We start from the raw sequence: 22949 nt of genomic DNA, 5'->3' as shown, positions 1-22949 counted from the left end.
TTATTCATATGTTTATCTCTTATTTCGAGTAATAAAATATGGGGTGTTCTATTTAAATTAAGCAAGTTATTTCCTTTCAAAAAGAATGCAATTTTCATGTTATTTTTTGGACGCACTGTATGAGATATTTCAATTTTAATAATTCTGGCATAAAATACGTCTCATATCTAAGGTTTGGTATGAATTTCGATTTGCTCCAGTTTAAACTTACTTCAAAACAAAGTTTTTAAAATTTCATGATTTTTTTTTTAAACTGAATTATTTCGAAATCCTTAAGATTTAGGACAATGTTTAGCCGTAATCTTCCGAGACCGCACTAAATGACCACCCTGTATATGGCTTAGTATTATACGGGGTGTCCAAAATTAAGGTCCTAATATTGACATTTTTGAAGTTGCAAAAATCTGTTTTTTTAAATGTACACCCTATAACTGTAAGCAGTGTCAAGTAGAGAGTCTCGAATACATCGAATTGTATCAGGATCATACATACCCATGCTATTTTTTAAAATTATTTCAAAATACTTAAATTTCAAGTGAAGTTAGTAGTATATATTCATTATGGTAAATTCTTTGAATAAACAAAACTGTAACTACCGAATCCTTTTTTGAACTTTGTGATGATGTGTGGAACACGTCAGTGTCTTTATTAACTACCTGAAGGGTAAAAAATTACCAGAATAAATTTGTACTCCTGATTTCAGATAAAACCTAATCATTTTGAATATGATTTGGAATAGGTATAGGTAACCGCGAAGCAGTCCGATAGAGAATTACATTCTCTACTTGATGCTGCTTAAATTTATAGGGTGTCCCAGAAAAAAAAACTTCAGCAACTTCAAAAATGTGAATGCCAGGAGCTGAATTTTGGACACCTTGTATAATACTAACTGATAAAAATAGCAAATGTGTAAACGTAAGACTCTGTAGTGACATTCTGCAAATATGAAAATTATGTCTTAAATGTTTGCGGAGATATGCAAATTTCGAATTGGTCATTACGAATGTGCGTTTTCAATATAAGGTCAATATCTCAATAACGATAAGGGCTAACTATAGGACATCATACAGAAAATGTGTTCCAAATTTTATGTAAAAATCATCTAAAAATAAAATTATGTACTGAGGGCCCCGTTTGAAATTAGCAATTTGACAGCTATTTCCGGTTAAACCGGAAGTGACAGGAAGTTGAAAATATTTAAAAAAAATAGTACAAGTTGAACTTCATTTCACGCCAAATTTGCAAATTCATATCAATTTTAAATCTTTGCAAACTTTTAACGAACAGGTTGAGTGAATAACCCTGTATACCTATTTAAAAAAATTATTTCGGTTAATTCAAGTCATCAGGGTTAATGATCTATTTAGACCTTTTATTTTCCTTGTTGGATTACAGGGATATTAAATATCCTACAATGAGAACCTGCAAAGAAAATTTAATCTTGCACCGTTGTAACCAGTAACACATCGTTGCTTTGCATTTATATGCTTGCTGTTAATCAGCTTAATTGATGAAATGATATTCATTGAAAAACTTTTTAAAATACTTAGTTCTCATTCAACGTTTTCATGGTAATTCGTGGAACTTCTCCACATGTATCCCACAGTGCAGGTCTATGGAGAGAGATTTCCTAAAACTTAATATTCTGGAACACTATTAAGGTATACTCCCACAGTATCCCACATCAACCATTTTCCACGCCCTAATGCTAATTTGCATAAAAGTTGAAACAATTCTATTCATAAACGATTATCTTCTTTAGGCGAAACACCACGTCAATATCGTATGACTCGTTCATTGCGTGATTCGCATAGATATACTCGGAAAGCTTAGAATATTACAACCATTCTTAGCAATGACTGAATAATAATATATTTATTCATTCCGTATCGACTTTTATACGATTGAAAGGATGGAATTTGCGATTAGCAGTGAAATGCAGCGAAGAAAAAGCACATGCAGCGTTTTGTTGAACTTCGACGTTATGCAACTTTTGGCCTAATTCAGCAGCGCCCTCAGAAATCGCGAAATAACCGAGATTCGTACGGTTAAATCGGAAAAACGGGCACGTTATATGTGTCATTACAAAACGTACTTAAGGGCGAACAGAAAATTTCAACCAAAATAAGTTCTAACTACTTAAATGCATTTTTCTCGCACGCTCAAACGAATAAGAGCGTTCCTCCGATCCTTTCGCCCCGCCCTTTACTTAACGCTCACGCACCAATAAGGGTTGTCAGAGCGATGGAATTGCACATTGTTCTCAATTAAAGCTAAATGAGAACAACATTCGCCTCCTATTAAGGGCTCGGACAAACACGCTTGTTTGTTTACTCCACGTTTTACTAAGGGCTATTGGAGTATGAGGTTTTATTCCCCCCCCCCCCCCCCCCCAAAAAAAAATTAGGTAAATGTGCAAAAGAAATTCCCGTATTATTGTTATGCTCCCTTATTCCAAATAACTTACCAGTACGATGCATAATCCAGCGAGGAACGTGCAAATCGAAGAGAGCAAGAAACACCAATACTTCCGAGTGGCCAAACAGGCATCAGGATGAAGGGTGGGGTCTACAATGTAGTCATTAGGCAACACGGTACTGTTGGGGCAGGGCGAGGACGGCCTGATGCCGCCCTTCGCGTCCTCCGACGTCATTCAGACGTTGGGACGGGCATCGGGTGGTCCCGGTTCCTCACTGATTACGATCGTTGGGACAGGCCGAGGAACATATTTTGCAGCTAGACAGGAACACGTGTCTATCCTGAAAAATGAGTCACGAAGGTTGGTGGGTGTACAATCATTCAATAAATTATTTGAATGTATCACGACTTATGACACTATCGCTGATGTGTATTTTAATTTTAGCGGTATAAAAACAATACCAAATACGCGAGGATTAAGTTTATGTATGAAGCATGTAGCTGGAGTTAGAAAACCCTTAATTATTCAAAGTAAAAGACTTAGCTCAAGGTGCTTCAACCCGAACGCCTTATTGAATTATGATATTAGGAATAAAACATGCTACGGCTTCGTGGGGAGTAACTGAAAAATTGTATTTTGCCGTTAAAATCAGTTGAGGAACCAAAACTAATTTGTTTCGACCGCTTTTGGCTTTCACTTTGGTAATTTCAACTGTATTTATTTATCACTAGGAGAGAACGTCACGTGGCAAAAAATAATCAAATTTCCAAAAATTTCCCCTTGAGTTTTTCATTTTTTTTAGTTTATTATGTGGCAAAAAAAGCCAAAAAAAATTCAATATTCAGTTTCTCTGTGGATTACACGCTGTGATTGCATGTGTGCAAGATAAGCTAAAATTAAACCTGGATGAAATTTGAAGCAGAAGCCAAGAAGGCAAAGTCGATTCGACATTTTTCTGTAAAATTGGAAAAAATCTTAAATATCAAATGTTGCTGTTCTTGTGAAAGTATCTAATTGGACCAACCGTTATCGTGCGAACAAAGTTCCATAGATCAGTTTTAATAAGCGTGGTAGAATAGACGAAATTATAAATAAATAAAAGCTTTAAATGTCGAAGAGTAACTTTCCTAAGCGGATAATTTCCAGACGACAGATCATTGGCTAGTTTCTTGGCAATTCCTGAAAATTTTGCCAGCAACATAATTTCCATAGAATCGCGGTCATCGCAGCATTGGTCAACTTCTCAGTTTTCATGAAAATTATCTTGCTGGAAATCTTACCAAGAGTCTGACAGGTAGGCCTGCATAACTCAGAAGAAACTTGAACAGGGATTTAAAGCTGAATGGAATGTAATGGTGAATAAAGAGGAAAGCAGGTAATATCTCAAATAATGACAGTTAACAATAATTTATTAAAATGATAACACAGTAAGTATAGGGCGGTCCACCATGAAATACCATTAGACATCTTGGGGCAACTATAGATAGAAAAGTTACAAAAATTTGGTGGTTTAGTGGCGACCTCATCTAAAACATTTTCAATGATTTCACACTTCCGGTTCTACCGGAAGTCGACACTTGCTTGCATATTTTAAGTGAAACACCCTATATATTATTGTATTTTTGAATCCTACGTTTAGTTTGAATACAGATTTATTACATACATTAAATTATTAATACATTGATTTTCTTTAACAATTAAGAACTTTCAAGATACATGTAGTTCAATGTTGAAAGTAACAGATACAAATGGTTGCAGAATTGGAAATTGTTAACAAACAGAATGGTATTTTGTAACTTTTTTTGCCGCTATACTATAAAGGGTTCATATTTTGGTATGCTACGAAGCTTTGTGTAATATTTTCTATAGGGTGACTACAAACATGAAGTAAACTTGGACATCTAAAAATGGTCAAAACTTAAAAATTTTAAACCGAACCCGGCTGTTATTTTGATGTATTATGAAACTACGTCGAAAAAGAATCTATGTTCACATTTAATTATTTAAAGTATTTTTTAGTCATTTCATTTTATAGGTTGATACACACATAAGATATCCCTAATTTTTAGCTCCAAAGCGTCAAATCAAACCTTTAAATTTTCGTAACTTTGCTATTTATAATTTTCCCAAAATGTCCAATGACAGTTCCCGGTGGGAGACTCTATATATCCAGAAATTACAGCGACTGTAATCGTAAACATATCATTTAGAAAGATTTGAAACTAGATCAGAAATAACATGAAAGGGCACTTTAATGGGTTGCGCAGAAAAGAAATGGGGAACGAAGGGTCAGTGTGTGACGGACGTCTGTAATTTGGGTTATTATGGATTGTAGGTTTAGGATTAAAGCCTCAACTAGTGTCAAGTCTCTGGAAGAAATGCAATATTATGGTAACTAAGCGACGAATGGGGCGCAACTGCTGCCAAGCCCTAAAAAGAAAGTGTGTTTTATGAGGCCCGGCAACTGAGAAGCCCTAATAAATCTATGTAAAAAATGTTAAGTGTCATATCATATATATGAGATTTATGAGGAAATGCATATGATGGCAATATTCCAGGTTAATTCGAAACTGTTAACCTTGTATGCTTGCCTTTGGCTCTCTTCTGTTTACATATAATTTTATACTGTCCCAAAATGATTTCCCTTCCTTATTTCTCATGATTTTGTAACACAAACTAAAAAAACCTTAGATTTTCGGTTTGAGGTGGCGAAAATAAAAACTTTTAAACGATCAAAGTTCCGATAATGTTCATTATTTTCAGCATAAAATCTCTCGCAATTATTGCACATTAATTAAAGTTAATTTATCAATGATTAGATGGTGTTGGTAAATAGAGAACACAACTGGAAATTCCGAATGCGAAAACGAGGGGTGATTTTTCAATAAATTTTTTGCCGTTTTTTGTCTCTAAAAAATATCCCCTGACCCCCATACGCATTATAGTTTTTTGGCTTGTCGATACTATTTTTGAAACGCCCGTGGATACGGAATTTGAACCACCCTGTGCACACACTATCGTAATCCGCACCTACCTATATATAACAGAGATGGTCAAACCATTACATGTCCGTAATTTGATTACTTGCACATTATTCAAATTCCTATAGTTATTCGAGTTCTTTGCATGTCATTACAACTTCCTTAGCCATGTTTAAATACATATTGTGGGAGGCAACAATTACATTTGACTTTAATTTCTGCTTAAACTGCTTTGTAATGTTTACGTTGTTTCCAAGGAATATGGAAACTGTTTTGAGCCCAGTACTGTTCCATTAGATATGGAAATTGCTTTTGGAGTACTATTACTGTTTAACAAAAATCTTTAGATACTTTTCAAGGATTTTCCACGTGTATTGCATTTATACAGAGCGGAAAATATCGTTTAGCTACCACTGCTATCGTTCTGTTAGAGACAGAACGCCATTTTGGGGGAGACTGATAACTTTCTTAATTCATTTTGAATCGCGGAAGGTTTATCCAGAGCAAACAGATGTTTTTCATACGGCAGGATCGAAACGAAACTGCTTAATATTCTGATATTGCGATAACGGGTGGTCATAAAAGATCTTTGTAGTAGGCAGAACCCGTAAACGTACCACGCTGAATAAGCGGTTTTTCATTGGTCAATATTGACATTGGCAATAACTATTAGATGAATGTATCCGAGAGATGCTTCTGATATTGCAACATCTACTCGAGATTTTTTAGTGATTATCCGAATATCAAGTATAAAAATTAAATCATTTTAATCGTCTGGATTTCCTCATTTCCTACTGGCATTGATTGTCAGTCCGCGACGAATATTTTTAAATATAAAAAATAAAAACTAAATAGGCGCACCATCTCGTTTTATATGTACTGACACTACTGAAGTCCAACTTGTTATGCTCGCCCAACCTTGTGGGACTAGTTCAATAATTAAAGTTCCAAAAAGTGCTGACATACATTTCTAATATTCTTAATAATTAAAATAGGGAAACATAAACTTTAAGTATTAGTCGATGTTCCCCTACCAACGACATTACTATTACTACTCAATATATTTTAGTTGCACTTTGATCCCAAATCAAATATTCCATGTCAAGCCATTGGTTGACCTATAAAACCCCCAGAAACCTACATTCACAGAATGCCCAAAATACCTACCTATAGAAATCTGGGTTTTTCAGTGTACTATCATTTTCCGCATCTACCTGAAAAGACCTCTGCAAAAATCTACTTTAGTCTCTGCCAAATGTTCACTAAGTTTAAGATCAAAGTAAAAACTCTACACTATATCGCGATGACTCTTTCCAAGCGAGATTTCAACGCGGTCCACGCAAACCTCTGAACATCGAAAGGCGACTGAGCGGACGCCCGGCCAATGGAGCGTCGAGACGCCGGCGCGACCCGATGCGGCAAATCGATGACGGCGAAGTGCGGAAAACGCGTCCTCTCATGGATATCATGGATTTATCATTCTACGAGTGTCCTTCTATGGCTTTAAAAGTGTCCAACCACAAACAAGTGGATTTGAGCTCTCCTAGGCTTCAGAAAAACATTTTACGAATTATAAATTGCGAAAGATCATATACATAGGGATCAAATTGCAGCACGCAAAACTTGAATTTGTTGTTTTGATTCTCCGTTTTCCATATTAAACTTTTTTCAAGAAATCTACGTCAATGGCCATTTACTCTCGAACAATATTTGAGTACCCTACTGTTCAATTTAGAAAAAATTTTTGTTGCGTCTTTTCCGTATTTACTCCCAGTTAAATCTTACTAAGAGTAAAATAAGATTCACCCTTTACTAAGGGCTTCTGACGAAAAACCTTGTTAATGCGTCGATGACCAGCGGGTTACAGTCTTCAGAACCGGAGAAAAATAACTAGAAAAAAGGAAATTAATAGTTTATCGAAATGTATGGAAGGTGACAAAGTAAATATCACGAAAATTCCTTTCTTCAATCGCTAATGAAACATTGAGCCATATTATCATTCCAAAAAGTTGACTGACTCTAGCGACTTTGATCATTATCTTTAGGCCTCTTTGTGCTTAATTTCTACTTTTCAATCAGAGATCTCTATTCCGATTTCTCCTCTATTTATTTGTTTTACATCCTCATTATATTCATGACAGTATTTCAACCTTCGTAGCTATTCACCATAAGGCCTCCAACATTATCCCTCTTTATTGAAAATTTACCATCACAATAGGATTTCCGACCTCTACATTCATGCCCCATTTCCTTGATGAATGTCCAAAGGGGTTGATTGCAGATTGAAAATATTTCCTTCCATTCATGGAACATCCTTACAAAAGTCGAGCATTCCCAGGACGATACACCCATATTGTCTTCCACGTTAGTTTTCCCTGATCGCTTCCACCGAACTGGTTGTATGATCTCAGACTTCAGAAGCATTCAGGGGCCGACTTGGAGGGGTGGATAAGACTTTCATCCCCAACCCGAAGTAACTTGAATTTTAAATGTTTCCATTTAATAAATATATTAATTTAAAAATTATTTTATCATCACATTTTCCCCAAAAAGTAAATTTTGTGTATTTTCTTTATTCCCAAAGTCCAGACGAACCCTGGCCATAGGAGATTAACATGGAAAATCGGTTCTTTTTTTTACGCCTGCACGGATTATCCAATTGAAAAACTTTCACATGGAGGTCACAGTACTCAAGACCGGCCATCAAATAAATATGAAATCGCCAATCACATAAACGTAAAAAGTCCATGTCAAATTAATTTTGTCTTTTTTTATTTACTCTTTTATTTAAATGCAACAAAGAAAAAATGAAAACAAATAAATTAAACATCTATCTAAATATTAAAGCTCAACCAAATAAGTAAGTGAACAAAAACAAAAAACTTTAACATTGTTTGCAAAAACATTTACAGCAATTTCTTAAGAAACCACCGACCAATCAGACTAATCATGGCCTCAAACGGTTATGCGGAATATTCAATTTTTTAAATTTTGATGGCGTTGTGAGCCAAAACAGCTCTAATTCGAAGATTGAAAAATTTGCGGAACAATGGCCGGTCTTGAAGACTATAGTCACATGTAAATTGGATAATCCGTGCAGGCGCACAAAAATAAAAACCGATTTTCCATAGACACCAATCTTCTATGTCCAGGGTTCGCCTGGACACCCGGTATATCAAACTATTTTGGAATTTTCGTCCAAGGCGGCAATGGAAAGCCATGATGGATGAAAACAATTCAATATTTGAATGCAAATCACATCAGAGATATTTGTGTCGTGTTAACAATGCTTGCCGGGTTACAGTTTCAGAATTAACTGTGAAAAGTGCAGTGGCTTGAATACTGACCAGTGTTGCAAGTAGCAAATTAACTTTTTTGAGGAAGTTGTATAGTGCGCTATTTATTGGAAACATAGTACTTTATACCTACAAAGTCTACTTTTAAACAAAATAAATCGATGAATTATCTTTGATGGCAAATATCATTAAAAACACATTTGTAGAAATCGAATTTTGGCCGCTTAAACTATTCAGTTCGCATATCGTGTTACGCGCGAAATAATTAACAGGACCTAACACTTGTAAAGTCCAGTCCATTTACTCCTATGCGTAAGTTCTGAACCTACTCCGGTGTACTCTGTCACGTCACTAGTCACTTGTTTTTCAATGTCATATAATGTAAGCGAAAGGAATTCCAAGAATTTCAAACATTTGATTTGACACTGCCTGTCAGTCTGTCACTTGAAGAATGCGGGGAGAAAGGTTATTTTTCTTGTTTTAATTTTATAAATTTAACTTTTTCTTGAGCCTTGTGGAAAATTGAACTGTGCTGCTAGCTACCGCGGAAAATAACTATAATCTTCCACCACAAGATATTGGAATTCCTTTTCCGTAAGTACTGTAGGAATAATATTTTTATATGGCTACTATTTCAGCCGAATGGGGAAGTAGAAAGCTTTGGCGTAGTACTATCATAAAAGACAATTTGAATGTTCATAAGCAGCTATAATTTAAGTCTTTAAAAACGTATCAATTCACTATTCATATATGTTGTTATTCTTACTACAAGGGAATGCTAAAAAATGCAGTTAAATAAGTAAACACTGAATAATTGGTTGTCTGCAATGCTCAAGTTCCCTTTAAAATTCTCAAATAGCACAAAAAATATATAATACAAGTTCGATGTCGTAACTCATAATACAAGTTCAAGACTTCTTACAGGTCAGCTGAAATACCTATGTCTTTAGTAATGGACAGTAGCAACTTTAATATATACCCACTCATAGCATTTAGCATATCACATAAGTCTATTCAGGCAAGACAACTGATACATAAATAGCAAGTAAATAACACTGTATTCTCTACAACAAACTTTTTTGTGTTTGTGAAAGATATTTTGCTGACAAAAACTGTAGCTGACAGTTATATTTTCTCTGAATGTTGAGAACTGGTTTAAGAAAAAAAAAATGTTAACTTAGAAACCTTTGGGAGTTTCTTCAAAAGGCTGAGCTAATGCTTGGTTGTGGTGTCCTGTTTTTCCTTTATAAACAGTGTATAAAATGGGTACAAAAAAGATGCCAATCTGCTAACTACAGATTCTTTGGCTTATTTTAACAATTTTGTTCCATTTAGAATTGCCAATTTAGCAGAACCTTGTTTTCCGTATGGAGAAGTAAATAAACAATATTTTAATAAATACACTTAAAAATGTAACAATAAAATACAGCAAGCTAAAAAAGATATTAATGGAAAACTTATTGAGGATTCAAACAGTCCAGTATGTACCATGTGTCACATTTTAGACAGCAAGTAGGGCAAATCTCCTAAATGGTTTAATGGACTTGAGTGGTCTTTTCCTGTCATGCACAGATTGCTTGAAAACCTCACTGTCACTCTAAGTAACATCTTGTTAGATCTTTTGATGCAATTATTCTTTTGCTAAACAGGTCAAACCCTTTACCGGCAACTGTTAGACATTCGATCAAAATGCTCTTCCTCCTCAAGTCATCAGTAGTATTCTACCATTTAATAAAGTCAATTTTTAAATCTCATTTTATATTGTAGAAAATAAAAGATTTTTTTTCCTCAATATTATCCCACATGATTCTGGCTGGTTCTTGTAGTTTTGTTCTATTTACTGCGATTGCTCACTTAGTTAAAAAGAAAATATCATTCTACCAATATTCTCCAATTTGGAACAACTTAATGAACTATGCTGGGACTGCAAAGCATCTTCTAAACTTCACTTGTAACACATGCCTTTCACTATAGTACAAATAGTTACTCATCTGTTGACTCTGCTGATAAATGGATGTAGGTTATTGAATTTCTCAAGTTGAACTAATTGCAGAAAATTGAATAACTGTGAAACTGATAAAGTTTTGACCTGTAAAAATATTTTAAGATATTCACATTTCTATATTGATAAAGTGATTCAAATTCAAAGAGATTTGGAAATTTTCCTGATTTTGTGACAGATAGATAGAACAAAATTAATAGAGTAGGAAAATATATTCATACCCTTTTATAGTTTTGTACAGGGTGTTTATGGTGGTATTTTTTTAAAACTGGTGTCCTAAGAAGATTCCTGTAGAAATGAAACTTTCATTGCTTCCACGCATTTTTGGTAGGTTTGATAGCTCTTGCAGAATTGAAATTACTCGTAGTTATGATGTGATGAAAGTTTATATGACTCCAGGTCACAGTAATAAAATTAGAAACTTGCTTGCAGATTTCAGTTTTGTAACTATTACTTCATATCTTTTATAGCTATATCTGGGTAAATTTTTAAAATTTTATACTTAAGTTAGTATTAGTTAGGCCGTTAAAATGTCAATTTATTCAATCTTTAAACGACACTTAATCACCGCCTCATCTTTTAAGACCAGGTTGAAGTAGTCTTTAAATATTTCCTGAGGAATGTGCTTATCAAGATATTGCAGTATTTCATTTTTATTTCTAATGATAAAATTAATTAAGTACCTATCTTTCTGAAAATAAGATAGTGCATTTACTAGTTTTTGAGTTGGTGGTTGGTTACTTGGTTGTGGGTTAGTGTGGTTCATTCAGTGATTATTGTTCTTATTGTACTTTAAAACTTTTTATTAAGAATTATACATTGTCGGTATAGAAGTGGAAACAATTATTTTATCAAGAATGAGGTGAGCATTAAGACCGTGTACTTATCTTATTAAATATACCTACAAATTGTTTTCATTTCCTACTTCATTGTTGCTGTTTAGATTGTAAGCAATGAGAGAAGCCAGAAAAGTTTTTGGCAGCAAATTTTGGATAAGAAAATTTATATGGTTCTTTACTTTTTTACTACTATTCCATAATAAGTTTATGTTGGATTTCAAGAAATAACTCATCTATCTAATCACCAAAGTATTTATGTTTTTAATTTCATTCAATGGAATGTGAAACGACAAAGTGATAAGCACCATAATATCGAGCTCTCAATAACAGCTTATGTGTGGTATTTATTTTGTAAATTCCGATGTATTTTGCCTAGCCCATTAAAGTGTAGGTTGTCTACAGATTAAAAACAAATAGGAGGTCAAATTTATTACCCTTTTAAATGCAATCAATCTCATGTTTCTTGCAGGTATGCTCTTACCGCTCCAGCTTATCTGGACATCAATTTATACAATTCAATAATGCAGCAGGCAAACAGATTTAGGTCTTATTCAATCCAAGTTGGTCAGGGACAAGGTGATTATACTTACACATGTTAGTTATTTATTTAAAGTGTATGTGGATACTTTTAAGGTGCGTTTCGTCAAAGTTTGAGTGGGAGTGAGACTGACGTGTCTACTTCTAACGAAAACCTCTCAAATGAGGAAAAATACGTCATTAGGCACACTCCCAGGCAGGAACCGCAAGGCCAAGAGAATCTTCAAGCCAGTAACCGAAGTTCATTAAGGGACAGTTTGCCGTCAAATCGTAGTTCTTTAGATGTATCCTCGTCTTCATATAATACTTTGATTATTCATAGTGCTGGAGATGAATCTTGGACAGGTACGATTCGTTACTTTTTAAGCAACATCTAATCATCTGATGGTTTTTTTTCTATTTAGGGAGAAATTCTGGTCCAACATCGTCACCCCAAAGTTACCTACATCAACAGTCTAGTATTTATGATACCAAACTGTCACCAGGGCAAAAAAGAAGCTCAACTTCTCCTTCCCCTTCAGTTACAAGCACAGGTAAAAGTTTGAGCGCGAACGTATATATGAGTAAAGTTTCTTAAACTTGTTTTATTATTTTTATTGCGATTAGTGCCTTTTTTTATGGTTTTGCACATGACGTATACACTATTATTGTGTTATGCATTCAATTAATTTAACAAACTTAGATTCAGCTGCATTTATTTAAAACATTTTAGTGTAACCGCATTAAAATTGTTTTAGGTGTCCAAGAAATAACTGAAATCCCGGATGACTATTTGAGCCAATCCAGCGTTTTGAAGCATTTAGCGAAAGAGGTATGTCTCAATATTATTTTCTTAAATTAGTATAATATGTTAATGTGCCTTATTCAGGTAAAAGCTCCATCTCCTGGCAGCACAGTCAACAACGACATGATACACGATCTGATAGGCAGATTTGATGCTGCTTCCTTTGATTTTACCGTCCTGCCATCACCTACCGAATACCCAAATAAATGGGCAGATAAATCGCCCTTGCAAGCTGCTGTTAACAATCAAAACAAGATAATCAATGACAAGTTGTCCTTGTCGAAGTCGCAACCTGATTTGACTTCAGTGGGCGTTGCCAAGTCTGACTTTACAGGTAGAGATTCAATATTTTCTTGCGGTATTGATGTTCTATTGATGAGTTGATATGTGTAGAAGATGCAGCTGTCATTGCAGGATTCAGACGAGGAGTGTCGGCTCCGAGACCTCCCACTAAAGGCAGAGAGGAGAATGAATCAAAAAATGAGGAAGTATGGCCTTCTGGGGAGATGGTGGAGATTCTTATAAAGGAAAATAGTGCCCTAAAGCATGAGTTGGAAAATTGTTATAGGAGGGTCGAGAAAACTCATAAAGTGAGTTTTAGAGACATGTGTATTCATTTTATCATAGATTTGGTCTCAAGTCATATTTTAAATAAACTTTTTAATTTCACAAATCAGTCAGTGTTTATGACGAATACAGGAAAGTCTTAGATTGTGTTCGGTGGCTTTCCTAGAGCGCTGAGAAGGTAACTCATATCATTTGTTTACTTAATGATAATGTAAGGTTAAACGTTTTTTCGGATTGTCCTGCAGCCGCCATTTGAAGCCCTATTAACTTTTATGATTTGGCGTGTTTTCTTTTTGTAACTTAGACCCATTTAGATAGTGGGGTTTTTCAATATTATATATTTGTTCACATTTAGCTGGAACAAGAGATTTTAAAAGTATACAAGGCTCATGAAGACTTGGTACAGTCGTGTGATAGAAGGGAAAGGCTGGAAAGAGCAGCTAGGGTTCGTTTGCAGGCGGATGGCCGACGCTATCAGGAATTGAATAGAGCTTTACGCGAACAAGTAAGCTAAATACTTTTTTTATTTGACAATTAAAATAACATGTGAAATGTATGAAAGCAGTAATATTTTAAATTTTGTTCAGTTCGTGCTCTATTCTAAAATAGTTCTTATTTGAATCATGGAAATTACAAAAACTTACGATTAGGTTGACTTACTTTCAACGCAAGTGCTGAGCAGGTCTCCAGTACCTGACACCACTGGTCCAGACAGTCTAAGAAGAGAGCTCAGCAAACGAGAGGGAATAATCAAGCAATTAATAATGCAGAGTAAATATGAAAAATTACGAACTAAAGAATATAAGAAAAATGATTTTTTTTTCTAGACAAGGAATTAGCAGCAGCTAAAGAAAGACAAGAAATTGAGTTAGCGGCTCAGAGAGCCACTCTTCAAGAGCAGCGAACGCACATCGATATTTTAGATACGGCTTTAACAAACGCACAAGGAAATGTAGTCCGACTCGAAGAAGAGGTATGTAGGAGTTATTAATATCTTCTTTTGAAGTCCTTGATTATTTTTTGAACTGGCGATTTCAGAACCGAAAGAAACAAGTATACGTCGACCGAGTGGCGCAATTGCAGAGAGCACTCTACTCATTGCAATTGGCAAGCGACCGACGAGAAGAAACCGAACGAAAATTAAGGCTTCAATTGGAGACCGAATTGCAGAGAGCCAAAGCAGCGCAAGGTAAAATTGATTTTTAAAAATGGAACTCTCAAGGAGATTATCTTGTAAATTGTTGTAGGAGAACATAAAGGTTGGGAATTGCCTAGTGGATTAGGCAACGAATCGGCATCGGAACTTAAACGGCAACTGCGTGAAAAAGATGAGAGTCTTATGAGACTCGAAGGAGAATGCGCCAAATGGGAACAACGGTATTTGGAAGAGAACGCGTTGCGACAAGCGGCCATAGATGCCGCAAGCATTCCGAAGTACGCTGTACACTTTAAAATACAAATTGGGGTAATTCCAAATGTTTTGTAGGGATGCAAAAATTGCCGCTTTAGAGAAAACCAGCCAGGAAACTGAAAAGATAATTGCGGAAGCTCGTAACGAAAAAATCAGGCACATGGATGAAGTTCACGCCTCACAAAAGAAAGTCGCAGACTTGGAATCAAGGCAAATACATCCCATTTTTGAATTAGTTAAGGAAATAACCGAAATTTCTGAGAATGTATCAAAGAGACATGCGACTTTGCAATTGAATAAAAAATCAACCTCTAATCTTTGTTGATATATAATTGTCTTTATTTAATTTTCAGATTGAAAGATCTAGAATCAAAGTTGGCAGAAAAAGATGCAATGATCAGAGTTCTCCAAAAACACACCTACGACAAAGATGTGTCAATATTAGGAAGATCTCCGCATCATACCCCGCACCCTAGTTTAGGAGGCGCTGATATCGATATAGGGTTGGGGACCACAGTTTCCAGGGAGGAATTAGGTGAGCTATTTTCGTAGAGAAATTATGAACGAACCTTTTGGAGTTACATTAATTATTATCAAATTACCGATTCCGAATTCATATACCCATACCACACACAAACCCATCGAAGAAGATTCAGCTACACAGATGGGTAATCGATTTTTCTTGTCTTGGATCATGTTTTGATTCTTTTTGGATTTAAAAAATTGCAATTCTTCCTATGTCTATAAATTGCTAGATTAACCTTTAAGCAAGCGTGTCCTTTAGTGCATGACGGGTGGTCGCGTGTCGTAAATTTTATATTATGTACTTTTTCCCCTTTCCATTATTATTTATTTAGATAAAAAGAGTAAAAAAATTTACCATCTTGCCTCACTGGATGTCCACTGGTGCGGTTATCTAAACAACTTTACTGGCTTAGTGGTCAATTAAGCACAGGAAGGGAGAATTTTGGTGCTCAATGCATATATATCAATGTAACTCACCATTGTGATTTTAATTTCAGTGAACAGTCTGAAAAACTCTACAGCGTACGGTTCAGGCAACTCATACACCGGCAGCGAAACTTCATACCACATGCCGTCTTACAGCCAATACGACTCAAATAAAAACTTTGATGCCACAAAACAACAGTTAGATAATCAGCTTAAGGAAATAGACAGCCAACTGGACAACCAGCTACTGGGCAAGGTAGGAGAAACTGAGACGTTTTATTGATGAGTGTGGTGCCTTTAGGGATTTAGTTAGTCACTGTAAAATAATCCAAAGCATTTTAGATAGATAGAAATGCCCATTTAATATCTGCAATTTTATAAGAATTTGGGAAAAATGTTTTTTTTGGCGATTAAATCGTTATTTTCCTATAATTATTATTGAGCGGAACCATATATTTTGGTCACGCTGTATGTGAAATGGGTTTTAAGTTGTTGAAACGCCATTCTTTTACAGTGACTATTGCCTCGCTTTTGTTTAATTCGGTTACGCTAGCGTACCAAAGAAATATTTAGGAATTTTTGTTCGCACCTGTTGTATTTTTTAAATTATTTGGCAATTAATGCGATTTTAGATCTTTTTTTCTGTACTAGTGTATCGATTTATTCTTATTTTTACTAATAATTTTTAACTGTATTTCGGCGTCCGTAGTCAGGCCTAGAATTACATTCCAAGTTCAGTAATTCCTAGAAAATTTTCATGAAACCAACTACATTTTGTATCTTATTCTAGTCTTCAGATTTGATCCAAAAATAGTTTTTAGTAGATCCAAGAACTTATTTAATAATTTCTCATTATTTTAGCACTAACTCGAATTTAGGTTTTAAATCAGATTTATTTTGTAGTTTAGAGAATTTCTAGATTTATGAATAGGCTTGTAAACCTGTAGAATGAGTGTAGGTATGCAAAATCAAGATATACTATATTCTAAACTTGGAAAAATCCCACAGTCACATGAAAATCAAATGATTTCGCTTGTATATGTAATAGATGCTCTTCAAATTTAATAAATAAGTGAGGTTTAGCTGGAATTATAGATTTGCTAGTTTCTCGTGCACTGTCACTGTTTAATGGTATCAAGGTAAATTTTTGATTTTCGTGGAAACAGAGATTTTTGATAACTTGGAACCGTCTATAGATTCGTTGGATAGAAACCATTATTCTTTGCCGCACTTATTAGGCAATTTATCTACAAAGCTTGTTCTTCAACGTAAGATCTGATTTTAAAGCAATTTATGTTATTCTGGCTAACATGACCGCCGTCGATTTTAGTTTTATGCATGTATCGTGTTTTTAGCATGTTAAAAATAAATTATAGTTTTTATATGTGTGTGTTTGATGCTTTTATCCCTCCCAGTGTTTAGTGCTCACCGTAAATAAAGCCTTGGCATTGCTGGTCTTTTTACTAGAGTTTTGCATTTTTTAAATTCCTGTTCCGTCATTAAATCGTGCCAGTTGCAAAGCAGTACTACAATCTTTGAATAAGCATTACAGAAGTATCCCGATTTTGGTTTGAAATTTGACACCTTCCTAATAATACAAGAACTACAAAAAAACCATGGGGCCAAAGAGTTCGAGGTGTTATCAGATCCTAAATGAAAATTGATCTCTGCCATCTGTATATTAATGTCGATGATGCCGCGCTAACTGCTACACAATGTAAAACTATATTCTTGTTAGGGTGACCCCTGAGGCGCGACTAAGTAGCGAGCAAAAATCTCTAGTGAAAGCTCTCAGAAAAGTCCGGAGGCTCTTTGTTAATAATATTGCAAGTTTTGATATTTTAATTTTTAAGAATTTCTAACTATATGATTTCGATCTTTGTGTAAATCAGACATTCGAAGGTATGCGAGATAGTAAAATTAGTTTTATTTCCTTTCGAAGTTTAGTTATTTTATTATTTCAATTTAAATTAATGTTGAGTGGTATTTTATAGGTTGATACTTAGGGCCCTGATTTTATATCAACGACACTAAATCAACAGCGACATTCATTGGTCAAAAAATTGAATTCTCTGAAAATCTTTTGGGCCAAATACTCCATGCTGAGAGTACCCTTTATGGCTAAAGACAATATGAACATATTGAAATACAAGAAACTTTTTACATTTCTAAAAAGGGAAAGTATCGGTTACAATTTATTGATTACATATTGTCCTGAAGGTACTATGCTTAGGTATCGACCCAGTAAATTAGAGCTACGCGCTCTCTAAAATTCAAACCAATTTTGGGGGTCCACCATATTAGTTAATGTTTAGTTTAAAAGTTTTTTGAGACAGACTCTAGGAGGAATTTTTGTTTTCGCATTTATTGGTCATTAGTAGGAAACTTCGGTCATGTTCAAAGAGTCTGAGATCCCACAGAATTCCAAGAAATATCCAAATAAAATCAAAACATAACGTCACCCACTTATTTGCTCGTCCTGGCACGGCTCTCTGAATCATCCTTTCCTCGATTGCGGTGTCTACTAACCTTTCCAGATCCCAACGCACCGTCAAAACACGTTTCTACCTCTTTACAGCGTGGCCTCTGCTGTTTTCCAGGACTCGCTAATCCGATGTCTGCACAGAGAAAGGGCAAACTTCCCAAACCACTACTGGGCAGTGTGAGAAACTCAGCCGATCGGGAGTCTCCCTTTACAGCTGGAGGTTCGACGTTCTTTACCTCGTCAAACCGCCAGGAAAACGGAGATATGATGTTGTTAGAGAAGCAAGGCCGTTCTTCACAGCAGCAGCGCATGACTGAAGCGAACGACATGTCCAGGGGTCAAGAAGGATCCAGCATTTGTCCATCCCCCAGCTCGTTGCCCCGCCCGCCCCGTCCTTCGCATCGCTCGGGGCTCCCGCGTAGAATAGGGGAATACAACAGGTTGGAGAATGCTGAACCTCAGCGTAAAAACTCCAATGGAGCTGAATCTCTCTCGTCAAACAACAGCTCAAGAAGAGCTTCTCCTGCCAGATCTTTAATTCAACCCCCGAGGAAGCTCGGCGAATACGGACGGTTGAGTGAAAGTGGAGGTAGTTCTGCCAGTTTGAGGAAGTCTGCAGGTAGAATTAGAAGTGGTAGTACAGGGGAGAGGGATTCTGCTTCTACGTTAAGCGAGAATTCAGCGAGTTCTCTGCCAACTCCGTCAAAACTGAGGATGTATGGAGGTGGTTTGAGGCGGGGCAATTCCCTGGGGCGCGAAGCGAAAAGCTCTACTGATCCTAACAAGTATAGAATTCAGTTTTGAGGCTTTATTTCGTTTATTGGGTGTAGAAGTAAAAATATGCCAACTGGTTTGTATGATCATTCTTAAACGAACGGTTCTGTAACTAGGTGGAAACATTGTGCCTTACTAGTCATCAAAAATATTAGTGCCTTATTATAATGGTTTAGAAACTAAAAAAGTTTTTTATTGAGAGAAAAATCGAATTCCTCTTTTAGGCCCATTACGTTTAAACTCGTTCGTACATGCCTATTTGTCTTGAAATTTTCTGTACTCATTGAGTTCTCCAAACTAGTTCTCAAAAGCACAATACACCTTTAAAATCACAATATTGAGTAACTACTCACAAGTATACAAACAAGTTTTGACGAAGATATCAGTTAACGTTATAGTTACCGACCTCTTTACTTAACAAGTGCGGAAAATGGTGCTTTGCCGCATGTTGATAATTACACGATGCTGCCAGCATTCAGTGCGATAAAGACAAAGTTCGTTCAAGCAGGTGGAAATGTTTGTACGCACATTTGCGGTAAAGACGACTCGGAGCTCCTTTTGTTGCAGAGTCGTAGGAAAAAGTTTTATTGCGAATCTGACGAATTAAATCTTCTTATTTTGAATTACTAATGGTTGATGAAAATATTTAATGTTCCCAAGTGTCCCTATAATCATTTAAAAATGGATTTTATCATTACCTAAGTTGAATATGCATATATTGGAATATTTATTTGAAATGCAATAAATACATACATACAATGTTTAAATCGCATGTGTTTTATTTTAAATTTATAAATAATTTCCGCCTTCCTATTGCACAATTTGTTTATATCAAGAAAAGTGGCGCAGCTCACAACCGCGCAGCACATTCTTCCACCAGAAGATTATCTTGTTCGAAATTTTCAACATATCCACACTGGCAGTACCAGAACCTCCCACGAGAAAAGGTTGCTATGAAGTCGAACAATCCTCAAAGCGCATTCTTGTAATAACCATTATACGGGATGTTTAGGGCATATTAAGTCATCAAAAAATAGCAACTTTTTTCCCATTTAACCGATTTTACAATTCTCACCGGCTCAGAGATAACAATAATGAGCACATCCATGTTTTATTTATTTGCTTTTTTTTTAATTCAGAGTATTTGCTGACTTCTAAAGTCGTCGACTGCTTTATGTCTAATAATTTAATTTTGTGAAAATTTATTATTCAAAACTCTCTCTTTCCAGTGTAACGTGCACTCTACAGCATTAGATCAGTGCTACAGCGAAATCGAACTGCTACATTAAAACATGGCAGCGCTGCTGTTCTCTGGATACGCTCGATAATTACAGGGAAACAAACATTAATTTTGTCAACACAACGCCAAATAGGCGTAGATATCATAAAAAGAAAAACTGGAGATTTAAGTCTGATATCCTGTTTGGTACTATCCCACAGAACATGTTGACTAGGAGACATAAAATCTGCAATTTAGTTTTTAAATAATTTAGTTTGCCACTCTATATTCATGAATTCGTGACGAACAAACCAGAAGCTGCCAAGGGCTTTACGGTTGGGAGAGCAATACCTCCTTTTTTTACGGCCACCAACCGGGGTTTTTTCTACTATAATCTCAGTATTACATAACTGTCTATAGTCATGTAATTTTTGGTAAAAATTTATATTTTGTTCAGGATTCGTCACCCCTAACCCCGTTTTATATTTTCTCTGTTCGCTGAGGCATCAGTACGTATTATCGGGCATCCCCTCGGTTCTCCACGTTTATATAAAACATTCCGATGCCTATTTTTTGTCGTTTGTTAAAAAGAAAATTTGTCACTTGGTGCTATTTGGAATGCTTTCCAATTTCTTTATCTCCCTGTTTACGGCGAATAAATAGAGGAAGTCCCGCCCTACTTCATAGAAGCCGCTACGAAGATCCACCTCCCTAAATTTTTCAATGGGGTGTACATTCGAATTCCCTGCAACAGGTACATCTATGCTCTTGTAAGAACAAAATGGATTTAAAGTGTTTGCCTTCTGACTTCCTGTTCCACCTCTTCTGCCTCAGTTATTTGTGGTGGTAGATTTTACGCTCTTGCCCTATTCTAGAGCTCTGTCTAGAGAGTCCCTCCGATGTTAGGTGAGAGAGTTTAAAACTATGTTGCCATACTCTCAATGAGATCTTATCAACCCCTGATACGTGCACGTTAAGTGAAGTCGAAGTCACCTCCCCACCACACTCTTGCTATTATGTTTAGCATATACAGGGTGTTTCCTAACTACGTGTAAAAAATTTAAAGGCGTAATCCTCGACTGATTTTGACTCGAAAATGTCTAATAAACATATGTCCGCAAATGCCTTGTTTCCAAGATACAGGGTGTTGAAATGTGACAAGAAAGAGATTTTATTTCCAAAGTGACTCAATTTGGGTGTTTGAATTTTAGAAAAGACAATTCCGGTGGTTCCGGGGTTTTCTTCAATACGTCTTAAGATTTCTTCCTCCACTTCTGGGGTTCGACGTGTTATTGGCTTTCCTCCTCCTGGAGTTTTCATAAGAGATCCTGAATCACAACGACGTTGAAAGAGGTTTTTGAAGGTTTGGTGGTTGGGAGCTTGGTGGTTTGGAAACCTTTCCATGTAAATGCGCTTCGCTGCCAAACACTCACCATCAGCAAGGCCGTAAACAAAAACCATATTGGCCATTTCTTGATTATTGTAATTAGGCATTTGAAGAATTTTCAAAATTGAGGTATAATCTGATTTTTGGGACACAGAACTAAATTCTTTCACTTTAGAGAGTAAAACACCAAAATAACACTGACTATCTTGTTTATAGTAGTGAAAGTAGCAAAAAAAACTAACAATAAACAAATTAGTAAATACCACCAAACTTTTAGAAACCTTTAAAACCTTTTTCAACGTCTTTCAGTCAACACCCTGTATCTTGGAAACAAGGCATTTGCGGACATATGTTTATTAGACATTTTTGACTCAAAATCAGTCGAGGATTACGCCTTTAAATTTTTTACACGTAGTTAGGAAACACCCTGTATACAATAAAACTTACATAAAATCACTTAATTATTATGAAAAAACAGTATCGCACTTGAAAAGAATAATTTCAAGATAAAAAGCAGTTTATCCAAAAACGTTTTATTATAAACAAAAAAAAAATCGAAAGAAATTCTAAAATTTTATAAAAATAAAAAATGTAAATTTCTCTGAAAGTTAAATTTAAGGTAAATAAAAATTTTAAAAAGTATATATTTTTTTATCTTAATAATCAGTGTTTCCTCTAGCGATAATAAAAGAATGAATTCGATGAGACGTGTTTTCCAGTATCAATGGCTTCTTGAAGACCATTTCTCCATTCTGATACATCTGCTCTGTGTGGTGCGTGGTTATTTTGACGTGCTCTAATCCTTTTTTAATCTTATAACAGAAGTGACCAATTGGACTAAGATCCGGTGGACGGGAAAGCCAATCAGAAACCGTGACATCTTCCACTTCTAAAACATTTCTGTTAGCTTCACTGATATACTTGTCCCTAGGGACGGTACCGGGTCTTGGCAGTTTAACAAGAGAGAACGGGGTTTTTTTAGTGGGTAGGCGCTCGGGGACCGTCGGTTAGCGCCGGAGAGTGTCCCTCTGGTGAATCCCACACTACCCGGCCGCCAGAACAACAGGCCGGGTGTCTTTTGAAGATTTTTTCCTCGGCAAAAAAAAAAAAAGCTTCACTGATATATGGAGGTGCATTGTCGTGCACGAATAAAAAAAGAGTCACCAAAAGCACCTCTCCAGAGCGTTGCTACGGATTGCAGCTCTAAATCCACATACTTTGGACCAGTTAGTGTTTGTCTAATGACAATTAAAGGAGTTTGTTGACCAATTATAATGCCACTCCAAAATATTACAGT

General features: G+C 35.7%; 2 protein-coding genes across 8 annotated transcripts in view; one reads left to right on the top strand and one right to left on the bottom strand.

Moving 5' to 3' along the window:
- slo (calcium-activated potassium channel slo) overlaps positions 1-7014 on the bottom strand; it is a 79986-nt gene extending 72972 nt beyond the window's left edge. The window contains exons 1-2 of one of the 5 annotated variants that reach the window (XM_066293989.1): positions 6568-7014; positions 2468-2759 (exon numbers count right to left, since the gene is read on the bottom strand). In XM_066293989.1, the coding sequence (XP_066150086.1) occupies positions 2468-2653 (186 nt within the window). In that variant the 5' untranslated portion in view covers positions 2654-2759; positions 6568-7014. The remainder of the gene's footprint in view (positions 1-2467; positions 2760-6567) is intronic. The other 4 variants (XM_066293986.1, XM_066293987.1, XM_066293990.1 and 1 more) reach the window with 4 other exon arrangements.
- Positions 7015-9123: 2109 nt separating this feature from the next.
- On the top strand, positions 9124-19813 carry LOC136345496 (angiomotin-like). 3 transcript variants are annotated; one of them, XM_066293849.1, is made up of 16 exons: positions 9124-9290; positions 12007-12113; positions 12171-12419; positions 12479-12607; positions 12812-12885; positions 12943-13192; positions 13252-13448; positions 13781-13930; positions 14076-14196; positions 14253-14398; positions 14464-14614; positions 14673-14859; positions 14912-15046; positions 15190-15371; positions 15859-16043; positions 18366-19813. In XM_066293849.1, exons 2-16 carry the CDS (start codon positions 12059-12061, stop codon positions 19074-19076), a joined length of 2922 nt encoding a protein of 973 aa, XP_066149946.1. In that variant the 5' UTR covers positions 9124-9290; positions 12007-12058; the 3' UTR covers positions 19077-19813. The 3 variants fall into 3 exon arrangements, with proteins under 3 accessions (XP_066149946.1, XP_066149945.1, XP_066149944.1); XM_066293848.1 differs by lacking the exon at positions 9124-9290 and adding an exon at positions 11412-11560 and having other exon boundaries at positions 13273-13448; XM_066293847.1 differs by lacking the exon at positions 9124-9290 and adding an exon at positions 11412-11560.
- The last annotated feature ends 3136 nt before the right edge of the window (positions 19814-22949 follow it).

The sequence above is a fragment of the Euwallacea fornicatus genome, chromosome 20 (genome assembly GCF_040115645.1).
Source record: "Euwallacea fornicatus isolate EFF26 chromosome 20, ASM4011564v1, whole genome shotgun sequence".
NCBI lineage: Eukaryota > Metazoa > Arthropoda > Insecta > Coleoptera > Curculionidae > Euwallacea > Euwallacea fornicatus.
The sequence above is the reverse complement of the archived record's forward strand: the minus strand, read 5'-3'. Positions and strand labels throughout refer to the sequence as shown.

Excerpts from the sequence above, each read along its gene's own strand:
- LOC136345496 (XM_066293847.1), top strand. Across the intron at positions 14,197-14,252 it reads CAAGCAATTAATAATGCAGA|ACAAGGAATTAGCAGCAGCT; the intron begins GTAAATATGAAA and ends TTTTTTTTCTAG. Across the intron at positions 15,372-15,858 it reads AGTTTCCAGGGAGGAATTAG|TGAACAGTCTGAAAAACTCT; the intron begins GTGAGCTATTTT and ends TTTTAATTTCAG.